Source organism: Malus domestica, chromosome 04 (genome assembly GCF_042453785.1).
Source record: "Malus domestica chromosome 04, GDT2T_hap1".
NCBI classification, from domain to species: Eukaryota; Viridiplantae; Streptophyta; class Magnoliopsida; order Rosales; family Rosaceae; genus Malus; species Malus domestica.
The window spans coordinates 29602364-29626003 of record NC_091664.1 but is presented as its reverse complement, the minus strand read 5'-3'; the positions used below and the strand labels follow the sequence as shown (position 1 = coordinate 29626003).

At 39.4% G+C, this 23640-nt stretch overlaps 5 protein-coding genes across 7 annotated transcripts; 3 read left to right on the top strand and 2 right to left on the bottom strand.

The window, feature by feature from the left end:
* The first annotated feature begins 5011 nt into the window (after positions 1 to 5011).
* On the top strand, positions 5012 to 8540 carry LOC103419493 (probable serine/threonine-protein kinase WNK9). 3 transcript variants are annotated; one of them, XM_008357589.4, is made up of 7 exons: positions 5012 to 5439; positions 5555 to 5592; positions 5743 to 5970; positions 6091 to 6311; positions 6496 to 6653; positions 6753 to 7182; positions 7275 to 8540. In XM_008357589.4, exons 1-7 carry the CDS (start codon positions 5365 to 5367, stop codon positions 8360 to 8362), a joined length of 2238 nt encoding a protein of 745 aa, XP_008355811.3. In that variant the 5' UTR covers positions 5012 to 5364; the 3' UTR covers positions 8363 to 8540. The 3 variants fall into 3 exon arrangements, with proteins under 3 accessions (XP_008355811.3, XP_008355810.3, XP_028957323.2); XM_008357588.4 differs by having other exon boundaries at positions 5018 to 5439; positions 6493 to 6653; XM_029101490.2 differs by lacking the exons at positions 5012 to 5439; positions 5555 to 5592; positions 5743 to 5970 and having other exon boundaries at positions 6174 to 6311; positions 6470 to 6653.
* Positions 8541 to 12479: 3939 nt separating this feature from the next.
* LOC103434319 (FLUCTUATING-LIGHT-ACCLIMATION protein 1, chloroplastic) lies at positions 12480 to 16291 on the bottom strand. Its single transcript, XM_029101491.2, has 6 exons — positions 15387 to 16291; positions 14606 to 14708; positions 14211 to 14266; positions 13493 to 13657; positions 12961 to 13074; positions 12480 to 12874 (listed from the first exon to the last, which is right to left on the bottom strand). Exons 1-6 carry the CDS (start codon positions 16074 to 16076, stop codon positions 12782 to 12784), a joined length of 1221 nt encoding a protein of 406 aa, XP_028957324.2. The 5' UTR covers positions 16077 to 16291; the 3' UTR covers positions 12480 to 12781.
* A 681-nt stretch (positions 16292 to 16972) lies between these two features.
* Positions 16973 to 19233, top strand: LOC103434141 (small ribosomal subunit protein eS24z). Its single transcript, XM_008372449.4, has 5 exons — positions 16973 to 17255; positions 17717 to 17758; positions 18019 to 18189; positions 18803 to 18889; positions 18980 to 19233. The coding sequence occupies exons 1-5, from the start codon at positions 17184 to 17186 to the stop codon at positions 19016 to 19018; spliced, it is 411 nt and encodes a 136-aa protein (XP_008370671.1). The 5' UTR covers positions 16973 to 17183; the 3' UTR covers positions 19019 to 19233.
* A 348-nt stretch (positions 19234 to 19581) lies between these two features.
* Positions 19582 to 20445, bottom strand: LOC108173231 (protein HEAT INTOLERANT 4-like). The gene has a single exon (XM_017331934.3). The coding sequence runs from the start codon at positions 20443 to 20445 to the stop codon at positions 19582 to 19584; it is 864 nt and encodes a 287-aa protein (XP_017187423.3).
* A 2442-nt stretch (positions 20446 to 22887) lies between these two features.
* LOC103434320 (uncharacterized) lies at positions 22888 to 23448 on the top strand. Its single transcript, XM_008372659.3, has one exon. The coding sequence runs from the start codon at positions 22888 to 22890 to the stop codon at positions 23446 to 23448; it is 561 nt and encodes a 186-aa protein (XP_008370881.3).
* The last annotated feature ends 192 nt before the right edge of the window (positions 23449 to 23640 follow it).

The window sequence follows — 23640 nt, the reverse complement described above, 5'->3', positions numbered from 1 at the left end:
TCCTTTTTAAATCCCAAACTAAAGGTCAACGAAACCAAATAAGCCAGCTCCGCCAGTCGTGCTGCTCAAGGTCGTAGAAGTGTCGTCGGAGATCGAGGTCGTCGAAGACAAGGTCCAAACCAGCGATCGCGAATCTACTTCAGCCAACTCAGCAAACAACAATGGTGAAGACAGTAGGGATTGGGGAAGAGAGTCTGCGAAACGACGTGCACACGGCAGCTGGGTACGGGGATCTGGAGAAGCTTCAGAAATTGGTGAAGGTGAGAATTGCTCTATTTCTGAGATCGATGGGCTCGGCTACTATGCCCTCCAGTGGTCTGCTCTATTTTTGGTGGAGCACGACTACATCAATTTCAGGCTTGAACTGATATTAAGGGTTATAAAGGCTCGAGGAGTGGAGAGAGAGATGGGTTTTCGCTGGTATGCATTGGTTTTTAGTTTCAGGGACACAAAAAGTAAAAGCTGGAGGTGTCGCATTTGGGTTGGGGGAGATGGTACACTTTGGGTTAGGCCTGATGTGTCGCATCTAGGTTTGGAAGTTTTCAGAATTAAAAATGGTTCAAGATCGTGAGGCAGCTCGGGAAAGGTGGGTTCGCCTATGTGTTTTTGGTCAAGAAGGTGGTCGCCGATTCCTCCGCCTCCAGCGGTGGTGGCCTCGCCAAGAAATTCAAGGATCATTCTCACGTCTCAGATGATGGAACTTATGCTATGAAAAAAGTTCTCATTCAGAATAGTGAGCAGTTGGAGTTGGTGAATGAGGAGATCCGTGTTTCATCGCTGTTCAGTCATCCCAATCTGTTTCCACTTCTTGATCATGCCATTATTGCCGTTAAGACTACACAAGAACAATCCCGGAATGAGAGCCTTCCCTCACTCCCGTTGTCGGCCATCTGCCAAAAGAGGAAAGAAGAAAGAAAAGCAAGGAATAAACATGCAAAAGCACGGGGACACTACTCGAAACTGGGGTCAGCCTTCAAAAACTTCATTTCCGTCCATCATCTTGTCGAAAAAGAAGAAAGCAAAAAACAGAGACACAGTGGAAAGCAAAAGGAAAAAGAAAAAAGAAAAAGGAAAATGAGGTCTGATGCCAAAGCAAAAGCAGAAAAGAAATGAAGAGACACAGAGAGTGCAGTAGAAAAACACAAGCAAAAGCAAGGAATAAACACCCCACCAGAATGATGTGGTTTACTTTCCTTATTTTTGAATGATGTAATTTATTTTTCGTATCTTTCGGAGATACTTGTATAAACCTTATCAGTAGGTAATTAAAAAAACGGCAAAGCCTAAAATAAATAGGCCGGAATGTTGTGTGGAGGACAAAGGCCCATAAGCCCAAAATAGCACCAACCAGGTGACCAAAACTACGTCCAGTACTACTAAAATTATTCGGCAACCTGCCGCTATCACCACCAACCAGGTGATCAAAAGTACGCCCAGAACTCCAAAATTATTCGGCAACCTGCCGCTATTACCACCAACCAGGTGATCATAAGTACGCCTAAAACTCCAAAATTATTCGGCAACCTGCCGCTATTACCACCAACCAAGTGATCAAAAGTACGCCCAGAACTCCAAAATTATTCGGCAACATGCTGCTATTACCACCAACCAGGTGATTAAAAGTACGCCCAGTACTCCAAAATTATTCGGCAACCTGCCGCTATTACCACCAACCAGGTGATGAAATGTACAACCTGTACTCTAAAATCATTTAGCAACTAACCATTCATGTCACCAACCAGGTGATGAAATGTACAATCCGTACTCTAATACCATTTGGCAACTAGCCATTCATGCCACCAACCAGGTGATGAAATGTACAACCCGTACTCACCTTCATGCCACCAACCAGGTGATCAAAAGTACGCCCAGTACTCCAAATTATATATGAGCATTACTCATGTCATTCATACATAAACATTCATGAGCATCACTCATGACAATCATACATAAACATTCATGACCATCATTCATGTCAACATTCATGAGCATCACTCATGTTAACATTCATGAGCATCACTCATGACAACATCCATGAGCATCACTCATGTCAATCAACATAAACATTCATGAGCATCACTCATGTCAATCAGCTTCAAAAGCTTCATTTACAGAGCTCTAGCTTCAAAAGCTTCATTTACAAAAGCTCCAGCTTCGAAAGCTCCATTTACAGAGCTCTAGCTTCAAAGCTTCACTTGCAAAGCTTCACCTACAAAGCTTCAGTGTAGGGTATACAAATACCGCCTCCGAACAACTGCCACTTCGGCCCATACATGGATTCAATTTGAAGTCTCCAGCCAACAGACTCTATTGACCGAATACTTGAGGGACTACATTATGTACCATATATTAGGCCTCAACTAGGCCTCATGAAAAATACTTGGGGGACTTAGCCCATCACTTTTGTATTGAAGAGCGAGCCCTTATTTTATAAAAGGGACTCCCTCACTTTCATTAGAGAGCACTCATGAAAAATACTTAGGGGACTCTAGCCCATCACTTATGTATTGAGGAGCGAGCCCTTATTCTATAAAAGGGACTCCTTCACCATCATTAGAGAGCATCAACTCTAGCCTATCATTCATGTATTGAGGAGCAATCCCTTATTCTATAAAAGGGACTCCTTCACCTTCAACGCCACAAACCGAGCCAACCAAGGCAACATAAGCCACGAGCCGAGCAGCCTCGCAGCATGTGCTACTTCTAGTTGAAACATCATTTTAGATTGAGCACCACCTTATATCGAGCATCAGTTCAAGACAACAACTAGTTACTTCGGCCCACACATGGACTGAATTTCAAGTCTCCAGCCAAAAGACTCTCTTGACTGAAGACTTGGGGGAATACTGTTTATACCATACTTAGGGCCTCAGTATTTAGATCTCGTATAAATATTCGGGGAACTTAAATGTAATTATGTAATAAAGGAATTGGCAAATATGTAATAAGTGAGAAGTCCTTATTCTATAAAATGACTCTTCACCCTCACAATTAGGGAAGGCCAATTCCTTAGGCCATGGAAGGGCTCTCTCACCCTCAGAAGCTCTCTCCATCTTTCTCCCTCACAAACAGATAAATACATAATCAGTGTGGACGTAGCCCAAACCTTGAGATGAACCACGATATATCTTGTGTTATTTACATTTCTTGCAGATTCACGGTCGGATTTACGTTGTTTCAAGACCTCCAGTTTTGTGCATCAACATGATGCATTCATAAAATTGTGGGGTGTTAATAAAATTACCCTACATGATTCGTGATTTCTTATGTGTTTATAGCTATTTTTATAAAGTGCAAAATAATACTTAGGGTAAAGGTTGGAGTGATAAATGAATGGGGATTATTAGATAAAAGTCCATTAATAGTATCAATTATCCTGTTAAATGAACAATAAAAATAATAGAGTTTTAACAAAACAATTATGGTATTGTTCATTTTTAACGAAAAATCACATTTTTACCTTTATCTGGTATTATTCATTATATTTATATTTTTCATTTTTCATTAAAACTAAATTTTTTTTTAACTTTTCGTTAATTTTCCTTAAAAACAAATCAACTTAATTAATATTAACAGATAAACACGTAAAATTTTCCACTTTGAAAAGATCAATTAGTGATGTTTTCTTCGAAAGAGATGTCTAATCATTTCAATTTTTTTCAACAAACGTGTGTTGAGGGTTTGAATTTTTATGTCTACCTCCCTAGCTACTCACACAAATTTCTAAATAAAATAAAATATAACGTGGACTAAAAATGGACAAGGATTGTCTGCCCTCCTTGTTCATGTGCCCTCCTGTGCTCTCTTATTTTGTGTGGTCATGGTTAAGCAACGTCTATATTTTATATTATTTTTTTATAGAGATAATAAGACAAAAATAAATAGTAATATAAAATGTTGACGTGGCTTAACCGTGATCACACAAACAGAAGAGTATTGGAGGGCATGAGAATAAGGAGAGTAGACAATCCTTGTCTACTAAAAATAGTATGTATGAGCATGGTCCAAGTTTCGGGTTGTGCATCAAACTCAACTGGACCCTTTGTTTGTAACCAGTTGCTTTTACTCACACAAAATTTACATGTCTATCATATGATTTACAATAATACGATAATTGAAACAATACATTATCATGTAGAGAAATATTTATACATATTAAACGTATTATTGAACCAGAATGATATGTGACGGTAAACTCATGCTATGTCGATGTTATCGATTCGACTCGGGCAAATTATAAGTCTGTTCGAACCATGTGGATGTGGAGCTACACATATAAAATTAGGACTCCATTTATTGTCTTTCTTCTTGTCCCTAGATGTTCTACCTGATTCTTTCTACATGTGATCTACGTATATTTGCTTTCTACATATGATCCAATTTATTGTTCGTTCGTTAACTAGAGTAACCCTCACACTAAGTGGTACCACGTCTGGTGAGAGCAAGGAAGTTTTATTTAATAATTTCATAGGAAGCTCTCTACATACATGCAAAATCTTGTAACCGTTTCAATATCTTCCTTTTTCTATCTCTCATCAAGTGAGAGACACCAAATAAAATTTGGGAGCATTTTTGTTCATCACCATTTAGTGTGATGTATGCTCACCATCTTATTAGTCACTATTAAATGAGCTTGACTTTTGAGATTCGTGTGATGGATAAACACAAATCTCAAAATTTAAACTCATTTAACGATTATAAATAGAATGATAAACATACACCAGATGATGAGCAAAAATGTACTCATAAAATTTTTCTCTCGCGAAATAATCGGTGCCCACCAAGTCTCTTCTGATATGCGTCTAGTCAAAATAAATAAATCAAAAAATAATTAAAAGACGATAAAAAACATGGTAGCTCACAAGGAGAAATTTGGTGTGCATAAATGTTACTTTATCCGGTTCTACTGCGGAAAAAAGTACAGAGCTTTGGAGTCGATGGAAAGACTCTCACTTTCTCTCTCTCCTTTTCTCTCTCCTATTATAATACTAAGACTTGCAGTTTGTCACGTACCGTCGTGGGACTGGGTGGTTTGCTCTGTCTGTATTCCCATCACAAAAGAAGAATGCTGTATATCAAATATATAAATAATGATTGCTGGTGTAAATTAATAGCGATCCATGTTTTTTTTTCCTTCGATCTTTTAATTTCCGTACTCGCCTATGAAGCGTTTAGAAACCAATATTTTATGATAAATCCTCTTCCTTTCTCTCTCCCTCTTTCCATTTCTCTCCTCTCTCTCTCCTCTCTCTCCTCTCTGTGTGTTTGTGTCAGAATTAACAAAGAAATTGCCAGCAATTAAGGGGAAGAAGCAGCAGCTACTCAGAAGAAGAAGTGCAAAAAAGTGAGATTGGTTATACAGAAATGAATGGTCTCTTACATCTTGAACCAGATTACTGTGAGTTTGTTGAAGTTGATCCAACTGGGAGATATGGCAGAGTAATTACCTCTCTCCCCCCTCTCTTCTCTCTCTCTCTCCCCTCTTCTCTCTCTCTGTCCTCATTTTCTTCTGTGAATTCTGCTTAAAGAATGAACCTTTTTTTTTTGTTTGCAGTACAATGAAATCCTTGGCAAAGGAGCTTCTAAGATAGTGTAAGACTTCAAGCTCTTAACTTTCTTCAAAAATCATCAAAACCCAGTTCAGTTTTCTCAAATTTTTGAATTTTTTTTGGGAATTTCGCAGATTTTTTTAGTGATTGTTTCTGGGTTTTTATTTTTTATTTTTTAATATTTTTGTTGCAGTTACAGAGCATTTGATGAATATGAAGGGATAGAAGTTGCTTGGAACCAGGTCAAGCTTTATGATTTCCTGCAAAGCCCTGAAGATCTTGAGAGGCTCTACTGTGAAATCCACCTCCTCAAGACATTGAAGCACAGAAACATCATGAAATTTTACACTTCCTGGGTTGATACTGCCAACAGAAACATCAATTTTGTCACTGAAATGTTCACCTCTGGGACCCTTAAGCAGTATGTATTTTCTGAGTTTTCAATTAACAATTATTTTTTTTTTTTTGCTTACTTTACTAAATCCAATTCTGTGAATCTTTTGTGGTTTTTTTTTTTTTTTTTTTTGTTAATTACTGATAGGTATAGGTTAAAGCACAAGAGAGTGAACATTAGAGCAGTGAAGAATTGGTGTAGGCAGATCTTGAGAGGGCTTCTGTATCTCCATAGCCATGACCCTCCTGTGATCCATAGAGATCTTAAGTGTGACAACATCTTTATCAATGGAAACCAAGGGGAAGTGAAGATTGGTGACCTTGGTTTAGCTGCAATCTTAAGGAAATCGCACGCCGCTCACTGCGTTGGTAACTTCGAATGATCCATCCTATAACAATTGCTTCATAACTTGTCATATTTTGAATCAAATAAGAATGTCCCTGTGCAAATTTTGTTTGTTTGCTAATTTGTGGAGTTAATTGGAACAAGGGAAAGTTATTTACCTAGAAGGTTAATATGTGTTTAGATTTCTTTTTGATTTTATTGAAGTAGGGACACCAGAGTTCATGGCTCCTGAAGTATATGAAGAGGCATATAATGAGCTAGTTGACATCTATTCATTTGGGATGTGCGTTCTGGAAATGGTCACTTTCGAATATCCGTATAGTGAATGCACTCATCCTGCTCAGATCTACAAGAAAGTTGTTTCTGTAAGAGGATTCTCTTTCCCTTTCTCTCTAGTGGAATTCTTTACTATCTTTACGAAAAATGTGACATCTAAGATTCCTTTCGCATTCCGTATTTCATAGGGTAAAAAACCAGATGCTTTGTACAAAGTTAAAGATCCAGAAGTACGAGAATTTGTGGAGAAGTGTCTGGCAACTGCGTCGTTGAGGCTCTCTGCGAGGGAGCTTTTAAACGACCGTTTTCTCCAAATTGATGAATGTGAATATGATTTGAGATCACTAGATTATGGTAGGCACCTAGATGACATGGGTCCTCTTGCAAGGCAGCCTCTATTAGAGCTTCATCGAAGCAACAGTTCCTTTAGTAATGGATACTCGAATGATTATGATTATGATGCCCCAAATGAGTGGACTGTTGATATAGAATCAACTGGAATCGAACTGTTTGAGCACCATGAGGATGATCATTCTGATGATGTCGACATTAGTATTAAAGGGAAGAGAGGAGAAGACGGTGGCATCTTTTTGAGACTTCGAATTACAGATAAAGAAGGTTGGCACAGTCTTTACTTTTTTCCAGAGTTTATTTATGGATTGTCTATATGTGGACACTAAATGTAGCACTTTAAATCCTATACTTTGCAGGTTGTGTACGCAACATTTATTTCCCATTTGACACTGAGAACGATACAGCATTGAGTGTGGCAACTGAAATGGTTGCAGAGTTGGATATCACCGATCAGGATGAAACCAGAATAGCAAATATGATTGATGGGGAAATTTCCATGTTGGTGCCCGATTGGCAATCAGGACCAGGACTAGAGGAAACACCCCGGTTTGCTAATCAAAGCTTTTGTCACAATTGTGTTTCCAATCACACCTCTAGTGGTTCCATGATGGAGTATCTGTCAAACCACCCTAGCGCTAAGGACTTGCTAGCTCTTCAATGTTGTAAACATGGTTGTCCTTCAATGCACGGTCGTTTTGAGGAGATTACGTACCAAGCTGACGAGTCTGAGCATCATGTGACAAAGGGTGAACCAAATGAATCGGGCCAATCAGACTGCGTTCAATACCAAGAAATTTGGGGACAGCAACAACACGAAAGTCGTGAACTTAGTTTAGTAGGCTCGGGACAGATCCATTCTGATGAAGAATATGAGAAAATGGATTGCTTAGTCACAGTTGAAGATGAGCAAGATTCTAAAGTGGAAAACAATACGGCATCCAAAGAAAGAAATTCCATCAGAAACTTATCAGGTTTACATTCTATTTGCATGAGCCCGCCAATGTACCATGACCTCCCAGACAGTTACGAGAATGGAATTCAGAAGGATTTGAGATGGTTCAAAGCAAAGCACCAGATGGAGCTGAGGGAGCTTCGAGATGAGCAATTAGGAATCATCTCAACATCTTTGCCGAATGCAAGTAAAGAAAACAAAATAGACAACGGGTTCTTATCATCTTTGGTATCAAACACAATACAAGGAATCAACAACATAGTTCTTTCAAAATCTTGCGCTTATGATCACCAACACTTAACTCCAGATTTTCATGCTAATCTTGAAAAGAGCTGCCCCAATTCGGAACCCCAAAGGGCCCGAAATTGCGAGGCAATGGAGTCTCCCAATGCGGCGAATGTGATCACTGGCAAGAGTTTGTACACAGACTCACTGCTTCCTCACTCTCTTCGCAGGACAGTTTCTCTCCCAGTTGATGCTGTTGATTTATAAACTTGCAGAGGCACAAAACATGTATTCTTTTCACAAATTCCATGCATCATGTATGGTTACCAAGGCCAGGCCACTCCTTTCTTCATCAAGGGATGTGGCTTTCCAACAAACTAGGATGATGTGTTTAAAAATTCCGATTATATATATGAGGAAAAATGCAAGTTTTGAGGCCTATAAAGATTGTGTTCAACTCCATCATACTATTACAAGAGAGCTATTGGTTGTATGGGAGTCATGTATTATGAGAGATTAGTGTCATTAGATGTATACAACCATGACGAGAGAAACAGACCCGTTATTCAATAATTGCATATAATTGGTGATAGTAGATTATCATCTCAAGTCAAAATTCACGACACTCAAAAGAAATACAGCACCTAAGAGTCTTTGATTCTAAAATTTGAATACAAGAGGCAAACGCGTTATCGTGGCCAAACTTAATGCATTTGTTAGGGACTTTGACTGAGATGATCGAAAATTGAAAAGTAATCTGAATTGAATTATTGGCATGTCAATGCTGAGTTGGCCAAAGAGAGGTTTTATCAGGATCTTTTGCAATGCTTCTTGTAGGACATGCCTGGCCCCTCCAACATGTGTCAATTATGAAGTGGTTTTTTCAATTGTTTGGCCCCCACAAGAACAAATAAATCATGCTCCATGCTCCATGCATGCTCTTCTACTTAACTTGCACAATCTGGTTGCCCATATTTTATCACCTAAAGTATATTGGCCCTTTAATATGGGATGATCCATTGGTCCACATACTAACTTCCCTAAGGGTGAGCTTACCTTGAAAAAGACATCTAAAGCTAATCTGAATCACATATCAAAACCACCAAACCATATCTTGTGCCAAAGTTTTACTCAGTCTTATGTTATGTTAAAGTGCTTTAGTTTGACATGCCAAATTTGGTACGGCTCTTAACTTATAAATAAAATATCTTAAGTTCAATTTTATGAATAGTGAATTGGATTTTATGATTTAATCCAAATCATGCTAATGCTACGCTTAGTGTAAAATATATTTGTGTATTAAAAAATAAAAATAAAAATTCAAACTCCGTTTTTCAAGTGTAACCATGCCAAACGAGGTGGTTTCAAGAATACAAATTCAGGTATTTGATGGATCTAGGAAAGTTGAGGTATTTGATTCGATTTCGATTTTAGATATAGATAATAAAAAATAAAGTCATAGAGCACGTCATTTACCTAGCCCCTTATGTACTTATTTGTTGTTTCTCATTTTTGTACATCACAATTTGACGCATATAAAGAAATAGTATGACAGTAATTCTTAAATATCACAGATTTAAATGTGATATGATAAGATAAAATCTTTGCATTTGAATTTGAATTAGAATTTGATTTAAATTCAATTGAAGAATCTATAGAATAAAGGTTTTTTCACACGTTTAAAATTGTAATTGACAAATTAGTAGGTATGACCATATTTTTTTTCCTTTTTGGGTTTATAAAACTGGGTGGCAAAGTGGAGGCCAACTAGTCTTTTCGTTTATTGTTTATATTGCATTTGCTGCCTTTGTTGGGTGTTGAATTGAGACCAACTCAAATGGTTTTAGCATTGCATTACTTTATGGAAAATCTAGAAAGATATATAGATGCGTGAAGTCTTTGATGTATATCAATCGAGGCATGTTAGATATCAAAATTTAAATTATTTTTTTATAAATCATATAATGTACCGTTTGAGAGTTGGTGATTTTAAATCATTGAAAAAAGAGCATAATCATCAACTGCATAAATCACCAAGGGGTGGCTCAGTGGTTGAGAACGAATTTCAGCCTGTATTTCACACAACACGTTCTGCGTTCGATTCCTGATACTGGTGAATCTCATGACATGTGAAGCTAAAATGCTTCTGACTGAAATGCCTATGTGAATATTTCCAGCTCCAAAACAATGAACTGTCATGGCGAAACCACCAACCATTGTTCTAGTCTAGGCCCCGCCTAGACGCTAAGCGGCTGACCATCGTCCAATTAATCCTTAGACGTTTGAAAATTAAGAAATGGCGCCTAGACCTCCTTAGACGTCCACCTTACCTGCTTAGACCCCCCTAAGTCGAGACTCTCACTTGGACGAAAACTCGGTAACTTTCATTTTTGCACTTTATTTTTGTTAAATAAATTGTGAGAGATTTGTAGAATACTTGGATGTACCCTTATCATGTGTTTGTTCCCTATATTTTCAACGTGTTCTACTACTGTCATCTAAAAGGTGCTAAGCGCTAGTCAAGTGCTAAGTTGGGGCCTAACACCTAGGCAGCTAGACACTTATTTATACTATATAAATATATTTACTTAAATTTACCTAGTCCGCCTAAAACTCCGCCTAGCCGTCACTGGACTCCAGCTCACTCTCTAATTATTATCTAACGATTTTTAGAACCTTACCAACAACTCTTTATAGCATTTTTTTATATCAAATCAAGAAGAAGAAAAAAACAGTTTGGGTATGCCTTAAAAGATCGGACGGTTTAGATTGTATTAATCAAACAGCTTAATAAAAGCAGATGATGATGACAAAATGTCTGATCAACTTTTTGATAATTTGACTCCAAATAAAGGAATAAACCAAATCAAGTGTCTGGTCAGATACGGTTCATGTGCTTGATGCTAGCCTAGACAACGATAGCCACATGCACACGACCATTCCAAACAATCAATCAGTCAATGACAATATTATGATAGAAATTGAATCTTTAAAAGTGATCCAGCGTAAACAATGTTCTCTTTTGAATACTTGAATCTCTTACACCGGATGAAACCAACGTTCGGTAAAGAGTGATGCAGCGATGATCAAACCAGTAGATTGTCAAGTGGACTGTTCGAGGAACGCTTACAGATTTTTACTCCTTTGTGTTTAAGTACTGGTTGACCCCATGCAAGTGCAACCCCATTATATATATATAAATATAAAGGGACAAGCTGGTGGCTTGACACTCCACCCTTTTGAGGGCTGGAAAGACTTACAGAGTTATTTCAACATCTATGGCCACCATCGTGCAATTCATCAGCGCTAAGAATCGAACCTATGACATGTTGTGGCATACGGGCCTAAAATTAATTCTCAACCACTAAGCCACCCGTGATGATTAAATCCCATTATATAAGTCAGATTCATTTGAGTTTAGGACCTCCTACTACAAGTTATGGCGTTTGAGTATGAATAGAAATTGAAACGTGAAAGTCCTAACTAAAAACACAACCTTCTTGTGGTGGATTCAGAAAATGACCTCCACTTCATAGGTTGGCACAAGACACCATCATGAAAACATGATTCGTGTAAGAGAATTATTGAAGTTGGACCAGTCGGGTTCAACCCAAGGCAATCCACAGATACAAAGGGTAGCTAGTTCAACGTGTAGTGTCAATTCATCCCATCACCTCAGCTTATAGAATCTTAAACTTTGCGGCTGCAACCCCCCATCCCTATCCAAGATCCAACCTACAGCCGAAAGATGTAAAAAGAAGCCTTGAGAAAAGTGCCATTGGGATGCAGTTCCCACTTCCCAAAATGGTAGGGAATGTTAGGCAAACTCCACAATATGTGATGGAAGAAACTAATCCTAAAGCTTCTCCCAACCCTTGACATGTCCTTTTCATACACCTAATCAGGAGAAACTTACCAACGCTAGGTATGCCATTGTGGTGATATCTCAAGTGAATCAAGCAATGCACTGTGTTTTGACTTTCCCACATTGGCAGTGTGTGATTGGCTTAAGACATCAGAATTGCATGAAAGTTCTACTCTTGAATGGGAGAGAAACTTTCCAACGCCTGAAATGCCATTATGGTGGTATGCCAAGTGAATTACACACTGCCAATGTGACAAAAGTTACTTACCTACTCCTGGAACATCATTGTGGCACTATTCCAAGTGAATCATGCGTTGCAATGTGTATTAACTTTCTACATTAGCAGTGTGATTCACTTAGGATACATCCACAATCGGATCGCATGTGCATGAAAGTTCTCGCTTACTAGATAACCGCTAACCGAACCAAACCATTAGCAACCTTAGCAATACAACTTTACAAGCTCATACATAGAAGGTATTGTAGCTTTTGTTGCAATTAAAAGTTTACTAGTCTTCATTACTACAACAAACATGAACTATATACTATATCTTGGGAAGGTATGTAGTCAAATTCTAGCTTTTGTTACATTACATTTACCAAAGTACACCTCTATTACGAAAATGATTGTAATTAACACGACGAAACTCTATTCTAAATATAGAAACCTCAGTATAAAAGTACACAAAAAGACACTCTTAGACATGTATAATTTCTGTACATCGCGGATATCCCCCAATGAAATGGCCCTTCATCAATGACTCAATATGCAGTTCAGTTGTACCTCTTGCAGGATAGTGCAGGGTTGCCCGAATGTCCTCTCATAAAGGCCTCAAAAGCGGGTAGTCTTCAAGTAGTTCCCGCTCGGACAGAGTGTCAGTTTCATTCTGAGGAGTCCACAAGACCTCTACTGCCTGCAAGAAAAAGAACAAGATGTATATGTATCAGCTCAGCTCCGATTTAGCAGAAAAATTTACGAGTTCAATGAAAGTATTGTTACCATTATTTTGTTCGAGGGAATGGATCCAAGCTTTTGCAATGCTTCCTTCAAGTCACCACTGCCATTGATGGCAGGCAACTTATGCACTCCTTCAGCAGCCACCAATATTGTTATCTGATTGAAATTCAGACAGAAAACAGGTCAGATATTAACAATTCTGTTCCCTAAAACAATCCCGAAACTATTCAACTCAATTATGAAATTTTATGTTATTTCCTCAAACACTAGAGGAGAGAATTTTTATATTTGTATGGTATATAATCTCAGATGTATGATATAAGCATAGTAGTCACTTTTTACATTTAAAACAGTATAAGTCATCAACAACACCAAAATAAAAAGAAAACAAAATAGATTTTTGCAGACCAAAGACGAGGTCAAGAAACATTCATCATCCCAAACGTTCATATTCACAAATACTTCCATGACAGGCCAGCAGGGCCTCCATAACAATGCTTAGATTTGGAAATACTGATTTTAATAGAATGTTCAGGGCTTAACTAGTAAATAAACAACACAGGTTCGTCCTTACCACTATATATTCGTTGCGGAATCCATTAGCACTCCGGCTCGTTGAGCTTTGCTTTCTTATGTTGTTCACATTGACAAGTGTCTCTTCGTCAAATTTACCCCTCTCTTCGATAGAAAGCTGATTAAAGCGTTTCTCTGCATCCTCTATGCCTCGCTTTAGAGCAACCTACAAGCATGACAAAAGTTATAATCCATGTCCTTCACATTCCTCATGTCTATATAAAGTTATACTTTCTGTTTTCCTCCATGCATCCATAACTTAACAATTATAAGAAAAACTCCAATCCAGATCGTGCTTCAGACATTATTCCACCAGACCAACGGTTTTGATTTCCTCTTCACTTTTTCTGGTTAACAATAAATTTAAGGAGTATAATATAGGCACCGCCATGACACTATTATCTATGTTTTCATCAGCATAGTTCACGCCTACTCTCGTAATTTGTAAGAAAGCTTTGCATGTGTGCACGAGACATCAAAGTGCATTAGTTTTAATCTTTAAAAGTTTAGCCTAAGCTGTTTAAATTACTTGACAAGTAGCTGCCACTACAATATGCTATCTCATACTTTATAGTGCCAAATGTCGTAAGAGAGAGATGAATTCCTTTGATTTATCATTATCTCTTCCTATGGGTTTCCACCTTCTCTAACAATGGTAGGCAACAACAATGATGCACCAGATATCAACCAAGTACGCCAACAGATGATATTGAACTTACAGATGAATGACCGGAGATGCAATAATCAGGATGTCGTAGCAAAGCTAGTGTTGTCTCTGCAATTTTAGTGAAATTTGCATCAGAATCCCGGAAGGAAAAGAAATCAAGAATACAAAATAGTAACTCAACATTCTGGGTATGGTCAAAGGTCATACCCAGTGCACAAGGCTCCCGCTTTACGCAGGGTCTGGGAGAGGTGAATGTCGGCTAGCCTTACCCCCATTTATGGAGAGGCTGCTCCCAAGTCTCGAACCCGAGACCTACCGCTCATGGGCGAAGGCACTTGCCATCGCACCAAGTGCGACCTCTTAAGAGCTCGTTTAACTGAAAACCCAATCCTAAGAGCTCGTTTGTATTATGCAGGTGTGCGTGAATAATAATATATATAGGTTCACCTGTCAAAACATAGCCCAAACCATCAGGGGTAGAAGTATCTGCAGTTTCAGCAATCCGATTAAGATCCCTTTGGAGAGTTCGTCCCATGCCCAACAAACCAACCTTAGAGAAGGAGAAAAATTGATAGTGAAACAATAGAGAACAAAATGTTCGTTGCCATCCAACAAAAGAGTCTATAAAGTGCATATCACATTTCCAAAAATTAGGCTATAAAGTGAAATTACAGCACTAAATATCAAAATTCCAAATTGTATGTATGATCCCCTACTCTTATCCTCGTTTGAAGGTTAAAGCCAGTCGATGTTGCTATGTTTTACAAATACCGGCGCACTTTCCAGGGAGTAGCTTCAGATGCTTTTCTCCAAACCCCAAATACTCAGTTATCTTAAAACATCCATCCTAGAGTATGCTTACTTACAACCATATCATTTCTTGATCCCCTAGTTTTTCTACTTATAGAACAATCAGCCCATCCTTTAACATGTGCCGATCAAATAAGGCGAAAATCCCCACAGTTTGCCACTTCGGCACAAAAATCCTAGTTCTACAGCCAAACCATGCATATCCAAATTGAATGCAATGAAGGGCAAACAAGTCATTGAACTTAATAAACGAACAAATTTCCAACCTAACAATCCATTGGGTCATATGTATAAAGATCTCTAATTTAACAGAGGATTTCAAATTGCATAGCAGCAGCATGATAATATCCATACAGATACATACATATCTACATACAGATATGTCTGCAGAGTGAAAATTACAAGCATTCAATCAAACCTGAAGCTTGAGAACGCTTGTTTTCTCAGTAGCAGTAAGCACACTTCCCTCAGACCGATCCGAAAGGAACCCGGAAACCAAAACAAACGCCGCAAAACCCGTCAAGATCAGGAAGAAGCTCGACCCGGCTCCAACTCCGAACCCAAATGCCGGCCCCACGTAAAATCCACCACCCCCGCCACCGAACCCGAAAGGCGAAGGCGCGTAGTACGGCGCGGAGTACGAAAAACCGGGCCTTGAGCCCGGAGTCCTCGGCACCGAGTAACTCCTCGAGGACGAAGAGGAAGACGACGAGCGCGAAGAAAACGAGCTTCCCCCGACCCGACCGCCCGAGGCGGCCAATGCCGAATTGGGGTCGGACATCAGCAGCAGACCCAACAACACGGCGACCATTGCCGGCTTTCTCAACGCCTTCATAGCTTCCAACAGCTTTCCGGCGATAATCCCAATTGGGTTTGCTGGGTTTGTAGCTGGTTGTGCTGGGTTTTCTTCGACGACAAGGGACTGGGATTTTGAGTCGGATAACTGCTTAAAGCATTGAACTTTGAATTTGCAGGGGAGTTTTTGGATTTGGAAATTGAAGTTTTTGAATTTGATTGGGTTTGTGGGGAGGGGGCGGAGACGGGGGAGTAGATTGTGCTGCTTCCATTTCAATGGGTTGGGTTGGAGCAACGAAGCTGCTGCCGCCATTTGAAAACTGTTTTCGAGTCGAGTGTTTTTGGAATTCAGAAATCAAAAGCGTGGACTGGTTTTTGTTTTGAGAAACGGAATTTTGGAGGAGGAGATATCAGCTGGCCTCTCTGATTCGTTCAATCTCAGCCTCATTTTCTTCGTCCGTGTCTTTTTCTCATGGATGAACATGAACCCATGAAGATAATAGATTTTCCACGTTAAATGTTTGACTTATTTTTAGCTCCAACCTTAAAATTCGATTTTTACTCTCTGTAACTTAAAAATTGTCATTTTATTATTTGAAACTTAAAGTTTGCTTTGCTTTGTCCCCTAAAACTCGATTTTAATTTCATTTTGCTCTCCTGAAATTTGAAAGTCATCTCTATAACGTTCAAATTCGCTCCACATTGTCAGATCTGTTAATTTCTTGTATGAGTTTGATTTGGGTGCCCAGGCTAATCATTTCCATCTCTTCATTTTCTTTTAAATTTAATATTTTATTATTGTTGAATACCAACGCAGAGTAGAGATTTATAATCAAATTTATTGCACATGTGACATAGTCTTATTGGGTGTTGGATCTCATATTTGTTTTAGGAGATGACTTCTAAGTTTTAGGGTGAAGAGAGAGTCCATAAGTTAAAGTAAAATGAATTTTGAATTTCAGAGAGTAAATTATTGATATTTGAGCTACATGAGTAAAGTGAGATCAAAATAAAATTTTAAGAGATGTAGCTTATTTGGCCACTCGATAAAATTTGATGCGGAACCATAAGTATAAGAATGGGTTATGTTCGGTGGACTTTTAGTTCGTCTAACCCCTCCGAGTTGCACTCCTAGTTGAATCGTGGACCGACTTCTTGTTCTGCCCGAATCACGACTTGGTGTCCAAATCCGACCCGAATTATTTACAGCCTTTGGGCCTGGCCTACAAAAAAAAGAGAGTTAAACGTAGCTCGGCCCAAACCGGCCGAGTATCGACTCTCCATCCTTCGAAACCCTAATCCAATAAAAGCTAAACTCTTCCAACTCTCTCAACTCCCTCTGCCGTAGCTGCTGCGACTACTCCATTTTCCGCCTCATTGCCCTCTGGTTAGGTATCTTCCGGTCTAATCAAAACCAACCATGGCGGACAAGGCAGTCACCATCCGAACCAGGAAGTTCATGACCAACCGCCTTCTCTCTCGCAAGCAATTCGTGAGTTCCTCCATCATTTCTTCCTTTTCGCATCTAGCATTTAATTGGGTTTTGGGTTTTGGATCTTGTGTGTGTATTTTTTAGTGGGTTGAGCTGTTTTATTTCTTTAATTTTGTTAATTTTCTTTGTAAAGTTGCATACTTTAATCTGGATATGTGATTTTTCTTATGAAGCTGTTATTCACCCAACTGGGTTTTTAATTATGATTTGGCTACCATTATTTTTTTGTGATTTTTCTCCGTAAAGTTGCATGCTTTGATCTGGATTTAGGGTTTTTTTTTTATGTACTTCTTACCCATCCAACTGGGTTTTTTTTTTTTGTATGTATGTTGGATTGTAGGGGTTTAGTGAAAAATAATAGGTTTAAATGATTTGTTAGAATTTTGTGTTGTCAGCTTTACGTGATTAATCTTCTCTTACGGGGTTAATCATAATTCAATTTTTGCTTTTGTTCCATGTAGGTCATCGATGTTCTTCATCCAGGAAGGCCAAATGTTTCAAAGGTATTGTTGTTTTTTTTTTTTTTTTTTTTTTTTGCTTTCTTTCAGTTTTCAGCTCTTACGTACTTGCATTCAATTGTGTCTGATGGACTGTATTTATGGCTTAACTTGTCATTAGTTTGTTTACTTTAATCGATACGGTTATGTTAGAACTAAGAACTTGTACAATAGCAATTATCTAACTGTTTCCATCTGAGCAATTCTGAGGTATGTACTTTAAGTACTTACTCACCGATTGAATTTGGCTTGGTTGTTTTGTGAAGGCTGAGCTGAAGGAGAAGCTTGCAAGGCTCTATGAGGTCAAGGACCCGAACGCAATCTTTGTGTTCAAGTTCAGGACTCACTTTGGTGGTGGCAAATCTACTGGATTTGGATTGATTTATGACTCTGTTGAAAATGCGAAGAAGTACGAGCCCAAGTACAGGTTGATCAGGGTAAGTCCAGAGTTAAATTGATAAGTTCATATATTCTAATTTCATTTTGGCTACCTAAACCATAGGACATTGCCACCGCTAGAAATGTAGATAGCTATGTTGAAGTGATTTGATTTTATCAACACCCGGGTCACTCCTAGTGCACATTGAGTTAATCTAAGTTAGTAAGAATCGTAGAGCTGTTGATTGTTTATTAGTTGTATTGATCAATGTATCTTCTAAGAGGTATTTTTTGTTAGCTCTTTTCATCATACGACGATTCAAAATATTCTCAATTTCTATATTCATTTTCCATGAACAAGTCAAGGTTTTTTTATTTCACATCATTGTTTGATGATTGGTTAATGCCATCAGAATCTGAGTTAGTCCTATGTGTTTGTTAGTATCTTTTCTTTTCTGGCGTGCACTAGTAGTTGAGAATGAGTGGATACTTAAGTCACCTGTATTGATAAACTAAAGGTGGGAGCACGAGTATAGTCATGTTAACCCAAACATTTTCTTTCCATTTTCATTATTGGTTTCACGTTTACGTTTTCAGCATATAGTAATTTTGCTTATCAGTTCTGCTTCTATGAGTTCAAGCCACTAAAAACATTACTGTTTTATATTGCAGAACGGACTTGATACCAAGGTAGAGAAGTCAAGGAAGCAGTTGAAGGAGAGAAAGAACAGAGCCAAGAAGATCCGAGGAGTAAAGAAGGTAAGAAAGTCACTTGTGTTATTTCCTTGCGTGATTCTAGTTTGATTTCATTACCTTGCTTCTTACAACGATTTTGTTCATTTCGTGCAGACCAAGGCATCAGATGCTGCTAAGTCAAAGAAGAAATGAGTGTTCGTGATTTCGGTTCTAGTTTCTGTTGCTCATAGCAGCACTGGGCTTTTCTTAAACATATTTTGCCGTTAGGATGCGTTTACAATGAAGATTCTGCTGTCAGTGTGGATTTTTAGAGTTCCATCTACTATTTAGTTTTTCTTTTCCTTCCAAAATTTCAGTATTCTGATGAGGACAGATTTATTATATTAAGTAGCAACAGATTCAGATTATCCGACTTCCGTTTATTTGTGATCTCGAAGTGTTCTTAATCTTCTAAAGAGCGACAATCTAATCGTGGTTCAAAAGCTCGTTGATTAAAATTTCGGTCTTGTTGGACCGATGAACAACTGATTAAACTTAAACACGAAAATTAAACTGTGTTTAGGATTTGCCATCCTGCTCTATAAAACTCATGAGCCTTGCCGTAATAGTTGTTGATGAATCGATATTTAGCTCTTGAAATGTCAGGAGTTTCCGGTGTTTGCACAGGGTAGAACTTGTAAACCCTCCTACTTTCGAAACCCCCTTCTCGGCTCAAGCGCCTAAGGGTGTTTGGCCCTTTGTCCGAGCTCCTTTGTTCAACTCTCCCGTCTACTATTCGCTTGAACAAAAGAAAAAACACTACTGCTACCATCTTTGTTCTCTCGGCCCTTTCTCTTTGCTTCAAATAGCTTGTCCTCCACATACTCCTTCAAGCCAGCTTTTACGATCGGAGGCAACTCATCATCTCCTTCTATCGTCTCCTCTATGATGAACTTGGCAACTTCATCCACCTCTCCTCGTGCCCGACAGTCATCTTCTTCCTCCTTGTGATCATCCAAACACGGAAAGAAGTACTGAAGTTTCACGAAACTTTCATCCTTCGTGCACTTCAAAGCATCGCTTCTCCTCTCCGTGCAACCCAAGACAAATACTTGCGGGTACTTTATCACTTGGGTGTCTGAATCTCTCTTGTACAGAGGAATGCATGGAATCCAATCCATGTTCAATTCTTTCATTGTAAACCTAACTTCTGCTCCGTCGACTGGCTTAATCGTCAGCTCATCCGAAGGCGGGTATGGCGATACAACAGCCACCAAAACAGGGACTACAACTTCATCCTTCCTCTGCAAATGACATTCAGTTGTGCCGAACAGATATACGTTGCCATCGTTACCAATGACCTCATGATTGAGCCTTCCATTCTCTTCGAATGCTCGTTTGAGATTAAGGAAATCCCACTTGAACTCTTTGTCCACCGAGTCCATCCTGTGCCAGCCTTTTCCGACAGGAAACGCAGCCTTCCACAGGTCTTTCAGTTTTCGGGGATCCTCCACCAAGTGCTCGGGTTCCGGTTTGGATTTGGGTTCGGAAGCTTTCAGCCGCTTTTGCAATGGCCGAGTAGGTTTGCTGCTGTCTGCAGGTTTCCGGCTTGCCTTCCTCTTTGCTCCTTCTTCAACCATTGCAACTTACTTTGTTAGTAATAGTCTAGCGAGAAGAAAAATACTCAAGATTTTCAGAGAGAGAGAGAGAGTAAAAATAAAACAGAGATTGAAGAAATCAATAGCTAGTTGTTCAAGTACATGATACATTTATAAGACAAGATGTATGAGACCACGTGACTTGTGTTCTCGGTACTCATAAAATTTTGACGTGTGAGTTTCCTAAGCAAACTAGGATTATTAGTCAATCTTGGAGATCTGTTTGGGCCCAAAATAACAGTTTGGGCCGAGGGAGGAATCACTTTCGGCCCGGGAAGACGTACGGCGAGAGGGTCATGGGGCGTTCAGCTCATGGGCTTCTAGGCCTAGGTCGGTTAAATCAGAGTGCAAGTCGAGTCCTAATACAATAGGGACCCTCGACGAGATCAGTAAAACTAGAAGGCGAATCCGGCTCAGTTAAGGACTAGATTCGTAGTCCTAGCAGAGATAGGACTGATCGAGGTAATGTTAATCCGGAGAGGAAAACCTAGTTCGAATAGGATTGGAACTCGGGCTCGGTGTTCTGCTACTATAAATACAAGACATTCAGCAATGGAAAAGACCCCTGCAAATCAACACAAAAATCGCCCTGCGCAAACTCTCACAACTTGAGATCTTTTTCTTTTCCTTTTTCGCTGACACATCTTCCGTTGGCATCAACAACACTGTGGAAGCAACCGGTGATATCTTAAGTCGGCATAGATAGCTCTGTCACCGTAGAGTCGGTCGGTCTCGCAGTATCTTCCGTTGGCATCAACAGCACTGCGGCGAGAACGGTCGGTTGCCTATCCAAGTCTCGGTCGAGAAGGGTTTTCGAATCCTTGTTGGTCGAGGTCATCTCATTAGCCTTCTCGGCGAGGTGAGGTGTTACAGTTATTACATTCGGCACATTGCAAGCCGAATTCGGTTCGTGAACTTTGTAAGAAATAGCAGCCTTGTCTTCAGGCTCGAGAACCCAAGAGGCCGAGACGCGTTCCTTTCTCGGCCGCAATCGCAAGACGCAGAAGTCAGTAGCGCGACCCAACGCAGCATCATCAAATTTACTCCTCGGCCGAGCCTCAGCCGACGAGTTGGCACGCCCCGCAATCACCGAAGGACGTAGTTAGCTTAGAATATATTCGGCCTGCGCGCCACGTAGGCTTTGTAATTTCTAGGGTCAACAAGATCCCTTTTACCCCAACTGGAAAAGGCAACCAGATTATTTACCCTACCAGGATTACTACTTCCCAAACCAATTGGTAATATAGAAAGTAACCCAAGATCATATAAGCACATAATAAACCTTGTCCCTCGCCAATGTGCGACAACTCTCAACACCAATAGGAAAAGGCAGCAACTGCTCCTCAGTCTTTGGTGGTTGATTTGATGCGCTGCCTTGGTGGGGACGTTAGCGAAGTAGATTCCATTCTTCTCGAGAAAGCGGAGGAGGTGAACAAGAAAGAAAACAAGGCGGCTGAGAGGTTGAAGAGTCGATATCCAAGGGCAGCGGTTCGAAAACAGAGCCGACGAGTTATTGTCTGCACAGAGGCAGAGGTTCCTTCATCGTCAAGCGACAAAAGAAGAAGCAGCCAGGAGGTTCTGTTGTCATCAGCCAAATGGGAGTTTACAAAGTGTTGGCAATCTCACAACCCAAAACCCCAATACAACCAGTAGCTCTCACACACTAAAGAAACATATAAAGAGAAATATAATGAATAATTTCCTCTCTATACAAAGCTCAAAGCTGTTACAACAACAACTACCTTGGTAGATGATTACTAACCAAAGAGAAGAGCACCTTCTTCTTCTCTTCAAAATGGGGCTGCTGCACTTCTATTTTTCTTCTCTGTTTTTCTGGTGCACACCTCTCTACAACTACTATCAGAAAAATGCTCTCTAATTTCTGCACCTTTTACAACTCTCCTTCGGTTTCTCTCATTTCCAAAGGCAACAAGTGGGGGGACAAAAGCTGAATTTTCTACCTTTGAAAACTCAACAAAGTAAAAGGAAACATAATCATTTGTCTCCTCATAATGATGTTCCCACATCATTATGTCCTTCATTTTTTATTATATGCACCTTTTTGGCCACTTGGCCACTAATTCAACAGTTTTCTAGTACACAACTATTGACAAAAAGCTAATCTCGCCAAATCCTTCTATATTTTCACTTAAAAATGGCATTTCGATCAAATGTGCAGTCCACTTATGAAGTTATGACAATTTTTTGGTTACGTATGCGTCAAGAAAAGAACACATACAAGTTAAACACAAATCCACCTTTTACCAGGATTCCTATTCCAAATAGGAAATGGAAAAGGAAACCAATAAAAAGCGAATTGAACGTAAGTCATTCATTTGTCCTAACTCTTCAACTCCGCCGTCAAAAAAGTAAGAGAGAGAGAGAGAGAGAGAGAGAGAGAGAGAGAGAGAGAAGGTAGCTAATATGGAAGCGAAAGCAGCAGCTCCTCCGTCTTCGGTTGCTGATCTTATTCTCCACCGTGGGGGCGATGTTAGCGACGTAGATTTCAATATTCTTGAGAGAATCCTACCACATTGTACTGTCGACCAGTTGTGGACCATAGAGAAGAGTACGAGAGGAAGAGATCTGAGTCCCGTTACAGATAAGCTGTGGGAGAAAATCTGTGAAGCGAAGTTTGGTGCTGATCCGAGGATCGAAAAGATTAAGAGAGTGAATGTCGTGTTCAGATGGGTAGACGTGTATGAGGCAAAACTGGAAGCTGACAGGTTGAAGAGTCAGGGGCATCAAATATTGGAAGCTGCTCGAATACAAGTTCCTTCATCGTCAAGCAATAATGAAAGAAGTAGCTCTGGGAGTGGCATTAATAATGTTTCTTCCAGAAAGGGTAGCGTGCCGATGAAGAAATTGAGAAGTGAAGTTCGTAATTGTCTCGAGGTGAGAAATCGTAAGATCATGAAGAATTACAGTTCTGCGAAAGATAAATCGACATTCAAGCCAAGCGATATTATTGTTTTGGATGATTAGGCTAAGCTAAAATGTATGAAACTTAGTTCTCTTTTTGGGTTTCAACTACGTGCTCAATAGGCAACGGTTTGATTATTATTGTATAACGAAAATCATCCAATTTGTTTACTCAATCTGTGAATTGTCTTTGTAATACGAAGAGAATCGAGTCTTCCTTCATTACATGTGAAATTTTGGCTTTGTTTTCTCGAA